The sequence below is a fragment of the Hippocampus comes genome, unplaced genomic scaffold, assembly GCF_001891065.2.
Source record: "Hippocampus comes isolate QL1 unplaced genomic scaffold, H_comes_QL1_v1.1 scaffold96, whole genome shotgun sequence".
Classification (NCBI taxonomy): Eukaryota; Metazoa; Chordata; class Actinopteri; order Syngnathiformes; family Syngnathidae; genus Hippocampus; species Hippocampus comes.
Window position 1 is genome coordinate 846,339 of NW_017806074.1, and position 8,660 is coordinate 854,998.

Here is an 8,660-nt window from a genome sequence, read left to right on the forward strand (position 1 = left end):
AAAGAATGCATTCTCTTTCGGATTCGGCTGTTGTGGTTCCATGGTGCAGAAGGTGTACCAATGTTGTGACAGGTGAGCCTTTAAGTGTTGTTAGGTTTAATTTGCATATTTCATCACGATGTAGCACATTAACACGCACGGAGTGACATAAGTAGGGCAGCATGAGAATGCGCACGACTCGCAAGCAGGGTTTAAAACCAAGTTGACAGTTTTTTCACGCCATGGTGTTTTGCATGGCAACAGCACCTCCCGCCTCTTTACGTCACCTAGGGACTATCAACTAAAAGCGTAATTGGTAAAAACGCAAAATAGTTATAATTGCATGTAAATTTTCGTCAAAAATAAGACGTTAATGTATACAATTTCTAAACATTAAATTTTTTTGTATTTGGTCATGATTTGACGATTGACGAATTTGTGCTTTTTTTAATTATTTTTCAACGATTCCGGCGTGGAAAGGGTTGAACTTGAACCCGGAAGTACGTTGATGAAGTCTGCTTGGCAACACGCGCCATGATTGCGTCGTAGAGCGGACGTCTTCCCAGCTGCTGGTAAGTAAGCGCGTCGCTTTTTTTTTTTACCCCGCTTGTTACTATGCGCCAGCTAAATGTGTACCGGAGACCGGCGGGCTTCGTGACAGCGAGCGTCCGTTGACGGCGGTGCTTTTCGGGACTCGACGTCCGTTGACGGGGGTGCTTTTCGGCATTCGACGTCATTTTCGGTTGATAACAAGCGCATCCATTTTGATTTATCGAACTTCATTTGGCCGAATGTTACGTGGCATTCGACATCGTGCCCGCGGATGTGACATGTCACGCCGTGCAAATGAGTTCGACGGCGAGGATGCTCCGACGTGACACCTACTTTTTTTTCCCTCCTCGATGTGTGTGTTGACAGGAGACCCACATGGAGCAGCTGGAAGAGGAGCTGACGTGCCCGATCTGCTGCGGTCTCTTCGAGGACCCCCGCGTCCTCCTCTGCTCGCACAGCTTCTGTCGGAAGTGCCTCGAGGCTCTCCTGGAGTCCCCCCGGGGCTTGTCTTTTTCCAGGTCGCCGTTCAGGTGCCCAACGTGCCGCAAGGAGAGCCCGCACAACGGCGCCAACAGCCTTCAAGTCAACTACTCCCTTCGCGGCATCGTGGAGAAGTATGCTCGGCTCAAAGTGGCGCCCAAGACGGGCGTGTGCGCCCACCACACGGGGCAGCCGCTCAACATGTTCTGCGCCACGGACCTGAGGCTCATTTGCGGCTGCTGCGCGACGGCCGACGATCACAGTGGCCACCGCTTCTGCTCCCTGGAGGAGGCGTACGAGCGGGAGCGGCGCGCCTTCGAAGAACTGCTACGCGGCGCCGAGGGCTGGCCGAGCGCGGGTGCCCTCGCCCGTCTGGAGACGCTGCGAGCAGCCAAGAAGCGGGCACTTCAGGCGGTTAACGACGACGCAGAACGGGCGAGTGACTACTTCGACAAGTTGATGGCCGCGCTGGAGAGCAAGAAGAGCGAGATCCTGTGCGACTTCGAGACGCACAGGCTGGCCGTTATGCAGGCGTATGACCCGGAGATGACGCGGCTGCGCGACACGCTTGACCGCCAGCGTAGCGCGCTGACCGCTGCCGAGGCGTTCCGCGGCGTCACAGAGCCGCTCAGCTTTCTCGAGCACATGCACGACTTCCGACAAACACTAGCGGCCCTGAAGGAACAGGAGGAGAAGAAGAAGGAAGAGACGCCTCCCGCTCGTACACCTTCAGAAGACGCCGGCCTCGACGTCAAAAAATGGGACGCGGTGAGGCTGGGTGACGTCGATAAGATGACGGTCCCCCACGAGAGGGAGGAGGCGGCGGTTGGGAGATCCCGCCGGTCAACCCGGTGGCTCACCCTGGTCGCCCTGGCGTGGGGTCTCCTCTTGGCGCCGTCGACGCTGCTCCTTCTGGTACCTGAGCCGGTGGCGGCAGCAGCCCGGGAGCATCTGTGGGAGGTGACCGGGGCGTCCACGCAGGTCGTGGGCAACTTCATAGACTCCGCTGTCACGTACCTTGGCAGCTGTACGTTGATGTAAGGGAAGGAAATAGCATTTCTTCTTCCGGACCACCATTAAATTCTGCAGCCTGGATGCAAAATGGGTACATGAACTTCTTATACACAACCTCATTAAATATCTCGTATTCCTTTCTTTTAAGGTTTTGCCAAATAAAAACAGACGATCATACGTTTTCTATGCTTGTTTGAATTAAGTTGGATGCTACATTTGATTAAAATCTGTCTTTACCCTGTCAACTCTCTTCAAGGTGACAGTCGTTTCATAACAAGGCCTGCTTGAAAAAAAAGGATCGCAAAAAGGCGTTAAAGCAGAAAAGGGCAGCTTTCATCCTCAAAATTCAAAACAAACAAAAAAAAAAGAATAGAATTGTCACTCATTTAGAAAGAGAAAAATATTACAAATAATGAAAAATTAGCTGGCCTACTTGGTCATGCATTATTTATTTGGAGGGCTTGACGTTTTATGTGTGAGCAACTGACAAAAAATCTGTAAATTTTGTTATGTAATTCAATATTGTTTTTCAATTATGTGGACGTGTTTTTCCGAAAATATATTTCTAAAAACAGCCTGAGTTAAGTGATGTCAGCAGTGACGCGCACACACTCTCTCTCACACAGACACACAAGCACGCACACACACGCATATATATATATATGACGATGCAATTATAGCGTGTAAATACACGCATCGCGTTTACATTAATATTTCATATTTTAGCGGGTCTCTTAACTATAAATACACATTCAACAATGTAGATTTATGGTTAGCCATTTTTCTCCCTAAAAACAAACATGCAGAACCGCATGGTGCACAATACACATCAAGTATTTAATAGAAACGTTAACCCTTGAAAAAAAACTACTTTTTATAGATAACATCACTATTTAAAGGATACACTGCACGCATTACAGCGCATGTAAATTCCCCGCAGCCACCCCTCCCCAAAAAAAATCCCCCGCATTACGAATCACCGCATGCTGTGCCTTATCATATAAAATAAAGTTTTACAATCCATACATGTAGTTAGCACACATCTTATTTCTTTTTTGAACAGGCCAATTTTTAAAATGTCAGTGCGATATCTAAAATGCAGATTATAAGTGCAGGCTTAGTGCATTTCAAAGCACGTGACCTTTAAAATGACAACAACAACGAAAAAAAATATAGGCCGACACAACTAATTTAGAAGAAATACGAAAAAAATAAAATCTCGGGTAGAGCAATTCTATAAATTGCATTTTTTAAAGGCCAAAACGTGAGGCCCGTTGAGCTGAAAAATGCATAAAAACACGTGCAATTACCTGCTTGTGCTCATCATCACGAAAAATGTGGTTAATTTAATTATTATTCTTCTCACATTAGTTCGAAAAACAGATAAAAGTGGTCGCGCCTTGTAGAGGAAAAGACGATTGCGGCAAAAGGATGTCACGCAATTAAAAAGAAAACTACTGGCGAACACTTACAATTAATGAATGACTGTATTTAATGAGCGTGAAATAAAATCATAAAACAACTGTAAAATAACCACAAACAGTCAATCCGAGGCAATACACGTTCGAAAGCAAGCTCTGCATAAAAATGCGAAAACAGGGCGCTTAGATAGTTCTAATGCAGGCACGGGGAAGTTTTAGCTCACCGGGGGCCATTTCTGGTTTTTATCTCCTCTTGAATTTATGAAAAAATGCTTCAGTGCTCAAATGTTCCCTATGACATATTATGAGAATTTGTGATTTGCGAGTTACGTCAACAGTTCCTCACGAATTAATTTGCAAAACTGTCACATTTTCGCCCTAAATGCTCAAAACGGAATGAACCTAAAAGGATGCGAGTGTTTCCCAAACTTTGGACTGAGAGCCAAAAATGCAAGCAGGTAAGACCCCCTTGATTCAGGTTTGTGCTGTATTTCCTCCAACGATGGCCATGAGGGACGGTTATTCACTCAAATGCAGGACTCTTAGGTCGGGCACATTTTTGAATATTAAATAATGTTAGTGGTATAGCACAATTTGACAGCAAGTTTCAAACGAGATAAGGTGACTATGATCTGAATTATCTCTGCTTTCAAACACGGCAATGCAAAGGTATTGTTTATGTTCTGCTTTTTTGTTGAGCAACAAATTTCAAATGGGCTTCGCTGTTCATGTTTGTTTGTCATTAATAGCACCTAAGAACAGTTAAAAAAAAAGCCATCTATTTGTCATCGGTGGAATGTTTTTGATTGGGAGCGAAAATATGACAAGACAGACAAAATCTTATTTATCCAGCATGTTTATTCATGGAAACATGAATCAGTTTTTTACAACAGGGTTTACTCTGGTGGATGCGTTTGTGAGCGAGTGGTCATCTTTGCTTCAGCAGCACGATCAATACTGGAGGCTTCGGCTGAGAGAGTCCACTCCAATATTTACGTGCTGCTACAGTCAAGTGACCTGTGCCGATACGCTACAAGTGAGGGCGTGGAGCGACGGGCGGGCTGGCGTCGGGAAGAGCGGGTCGGGCTTCACTGTGGCAGCACGGTATGGCCTGCATCTCAGTGTAACCCACAAACCATTCCGTGCTGCTACGGCACTGCCACAACAGTCATTTATCTGGTGGATGCGCTTGGGTCGTCTCGTCACATGTGTCAGCCTGAAACACACAATGGCAAAAATGACGTCAGTGACAAAATATTTGGCCAAAATATCAGAAAAGTTCCGATTTTGCACGGGACGGCATAGTGAACTCGCTTTGCATATTCGCAACTCAGCCTTTGCAAATTTCTGAGGACCCTTCTGTTATTTATTTGCAGAAATACTCACACGATTGCCACTTTTGTCAAAGTTGAGTCTAACAGAAGAAAAAAATTGCTTTGATGCCATCTGGCGTCAAACAACTATGTTGAAAAGAGGGAAGGAGCTTCATTTATTCAGGCCATAGCCTTGTCTAACATGACAAAAAAGTGGTTTGGCATTGGGCTTTTGGTTTTGAATTAATTGTGGCTTTTTACCTCACGACAAGGATCAACAACGTCGATGCTCATCAGAAATAGAGGCTGTTCACTATACTTGAAGAGAACTCATGAGTACTCTGGATGTGTGTTTATACCTGTTAAAAAATATAGTGGTTTTATTTTGGCATTTTATCAAGGTCGACTTCTTTACACTTGTGCCACAACAGTATTTTTTTAAATTTAATATGTGTGTTAATATATGTTTTAAACAGAATCTTAAAATGCTTCTGAGAACAGTGCCCATATGTCATTTTTGTTTGTTTTGTTTTTTGGGGGTGACAAGTTGACCCAAACTATTTTCAATGGTAAAAAATGTTTAAGAAAGCAGGGAGTCGATCGGCATCCTAAAATATCACATAAAAGTTTTCCTGTAATTATTAATTACAACATGACCTTGCATCAGCATAGATTTTATTTGTCAAGGATCACTTGGCGCCACGACCGAAACATCCCACGGGAAAGTGCACGCTTGCCAAAAACCAGGACACTGGTGTTCATGATGGATTGAGTTCTGGCTGAGTCATTGTGACAAGCATTGGATTTATCCTGTGTGTCACAATGCGCATGGCATCTGTTACGCTGCAGTTCACAGTTGCAGGGAGAGCTGCTGATCAAAAGTTTTGTTCCTCCCCTCTCCTCCCCAGAAAAAAAATGAAGTGATGGGGTGTACCTATTCAATCATACAAATAACCCCCCCCCCCCCTCTGAAAAAGACACCCGGTACGCTACCGCGGAGTAAATAAACAGCCTCAGGCCACGACATGCACATGATGTTTGTCTATTGAGTGAGGCTGTGATGTTAGCAGCAGAGGTCTCGATGGACCGAGAATGAAGAGCGTCATTTTCAACGGGCCTGATAACATCATCCTTGCCAAAGCGCACGAATGCAGGGCCGGCGCAAATGGATTCACATCATTGTACTGCTCACGTCATCAAGAAAGACAAGGCGGCAACCAAGGCCAATCCAGCACTTCAACTTCCAAGTACGGTGAATGAAAATTATTTCGCACGCACGCACACACTGTTAGTCAATGTGGCGAAACTTTGTGAATGTTAAACGCGTTTAGCCTCATTTGACTGAAATGATCAGGGTCCAACATTAAGAACGCTAGTCGCCCAGATAAATTAAATGGCATCATGATGGAAAATGAAAAACAACAAGCCAGGGGCTCCAATGCCGCCCGCCGTGAAAATTGCCGATGGAGTGAAGATGCAACTTTGTGTGCCGACATGACTTCACAGAGATCGGCTATGTTCTGGCCAACACATCACTCGCCAATGCGCGGAAAAATGATGTCATCCGACTGTGAATGTTTCATTGACGAGGAAGCAAAACAGCTTATTCCAAAACACGAATAGCCACAAAAAAAATAAAGAATAAAAATGATGGTCAGTTAACTTTTAACTGCACCCTCATCGTTTTTTTGCCCTCTTTACTTCATGTTCTCTCCCCGAAGTGGTTTTTGCCTGCCGTTTTGTAAAGAACTAATCCAGGGACGTTTGCTTTTGTCGAACACTTTTTCTGGGTGATTCACATTTATGTAAAACTATCAGAACACCTCATGGCCTGAGAGGCAAATGACGAGGACGCTGCATAAACACATATCTATCTACGCACATACGGTGGAGGTCCCTCTTAGCCAATGGGATGCCAGGATGATGCTCGGTAATAGCCAATGGCAGAGCAGCTATAAGCATGTTGCGTTCACGAAACTCGGAGCTGCGAGTAGCAGCCCATATTGTATTTTTACCTTTTGTATCTTGAAATTTCTTTTTGTAACAAGAGGCAATATTTTCCTGCGGAGGCGTTTCGTAACTTGAACATTTTGTATGTTGAGATGTTCGTAAGTAGAGGTACCACTGTACGTTTCCTTGTGTCATCAGAACATCCTCTTTCCGAAGTGTGTCAGTTAACAGGGGAGAGGAGGGATGCGGAAAGCACCTTTGGTCCATTTTTGGCAGCCACCCCTGTTCCCGCACCAGTCCGTGTCGGTCAAAGGGTGAGTAGTTTTACTTTATTTCAGCCTGACAATCCTGTGGTTAACGTCTCTTTACACTTGCATGGTAAACTCTCCCTGAACATTTTGTTCGCACAGTTAAAGGCTTTATGATGGTCTTGAGTATGGAACAAATGAATTTCCTTTACATCGTTTCCTATGGGACAAAATTTGTTCCACTTTCAAGGTTCCACTATGCTGTGCAATACCATCAGGCAAAAGGTACAGCTACTTGCCTCCCTCTGCTACTATTTTCCATGTCATAGATATCATAAAAAGAAGAGAGCCTTAACAGACTAAGTCAGGATAATGAGTCTGAAAAAAATATGTGCACTTTCTCAGTTAATTTCTTTTTAAATCCCAGAGGAGCATTGCCATTATGAACTAGAACCTCTCCCTAATTTCTCCCCGCCAGCCTTTTCAGGAAGCATGTCCAGACATGTCAGCCTTTGAGGCAGAGCCCTTTTAAGCCATTTACTACAGCGTCTGCTCGCCACTCAATGGCCTCAAAGAGTCACCTGACCCCGCAGTTCAAGGGTCAAGTAACCCTCCGCACTTACTCGGCGGGGCGGTGACACCGACGTTATACGACGTCGTTTCCCGGAGCAAGTGGGACCGACTGCTTGTTTTCACCACGTCATTGGGGGGTGGGGTCGGTGTTAATGATGGCACAATTGTGAAAATTTGTCAGTACATCACTGACAAGGGGATTCATATAGTTAAAATATATTTTTTTCTTTTTTGTGGGGATTTCACTTCTCTGGTCATTCAATTCAAAACTTGACAAAACATATTCTACGCTTGGGAGTGTGACCCACTTTCATGCATGGCATCATACGAATGGAAACACTTATATACATATATACATATAAGTATATAGTATATATATATATATATATATATATATATCTCTCTCTCTCTCTCTCTCTCTCTCTCTATATATATATATATATATTAGTATAGGTTTCCTCCCACTTTCCAAAAAACATGTGTGGCAGTTTAATGGAACACTCTACATTGTCCCTATGTGTGAATGTGAGTGTGGATGGTTGTTTGTCTATGCGTGCCCTGTGATTGGCTGGCAACCAGTTCAGAGTGTGCCACCCCTACTGCCCGAAGACAGCTGGGATGGACTCCAGCATGCCCCGTGACCGTCGTGAGGATAAAGCGGATCGGAAAATGAATGAATGAATGAATGAACGTTCCCAGTTAGCCTGTGGAATGTTCCAAACAGTTGTTTGATGAACATCGCTCAACTTTCCCATTTATGCCAACTGTTTCAGCTTTTTAGGAATATATTGTAGCCATAAAACTCTAAGTTAATGATTTTTGGCTAAAATAATGAAGTTTATCAGTTTGAACATGAAACATCTTGTCATTGAAGTACAGTATATTCAATTAATTATAGGTTGAGCATGATTTGCAAATCATTGTATTCTGTTGTCATTTACGTTATCTATTGTGTGTCGATCTACACACACACACACACACACACACACACACACACTCCCACACACACACACACACACACACACACACTGAAGAAAGTCCCGGTATCCTAGAGGCTAAAATTGAGAAGTGTGTGTGTGTGTGTGTGTGTGTGTGTGTGTGTGTGTGTGTGTGTGTATATATATATATAT

General features: G+C 44.3%; 2 protein-coding genes and 1 long non-coding RNA gene across 3 annotated transcripts in view; 2 read left to right on the top strand and 1 right to left on the bottom strand.

The window, feature by feature from the left end:
* The window catches only part of LOC109530586 (tripartite motif-containing 13-like), a 1,235-nt gene extending 1,166 nt beyond the window's left edge, over positions 1-69 (top strand). The window contains exon 3 of the mRNA XM_019894425.1: positions 50-69. Within this exon, the coding sequence (XP_019749984.1) occupies positions 50-69 (20 nt within the window). The remainder of the gene's footprint in view (positions 1-49) is intronic.
* A 240-nt stretch (positions 70-309) lies between these two features.
* Positions 310-2,312, top strand: LOC109530622 (tripartite motif-containing 13). Its single transcript, XM_019894484.1, has 2 exons — positions 310-551; positions 898-2,312. Exon 2 carries the CDS (start codon positions 907-909, stop codon positions 2,050-2,052), a length of 1,146 nt encoding a protein of 381 aa, XP_019750043.1. The 5' UTR covers positions 310-551; positions 898-906; the 3' UTR covers positions 2,053-2,312.
* A 1,974-nt stretch (positions 2,313-4,286) lies between these two features.
* The window catches only part of LOC109530625 (uncharacterized), a 14,094-nt gene continuing 9,720 nt past the window's right edge, over positions 4,287-8,660 (bottom strand). The window contains exon 2 of the long non-coding RNA XR_002171034.1: positions 4,287-4,662. This is a non-coding gene — a long non-coding RNA (uncharacterized LOC109530625). The remainder of the gene's footprint in view (positions 4,663-8,660) is intronic.

Excerpts from the sequence above, each read along its gene's own strand:
- LOC109530622 (XM_019894484.1), top strand. The coding sequence starts at position 907 with ATGGAGCAGCTGGAAGAGGAGCTGACGTGCCCGATCTGCTGCGGTCTC.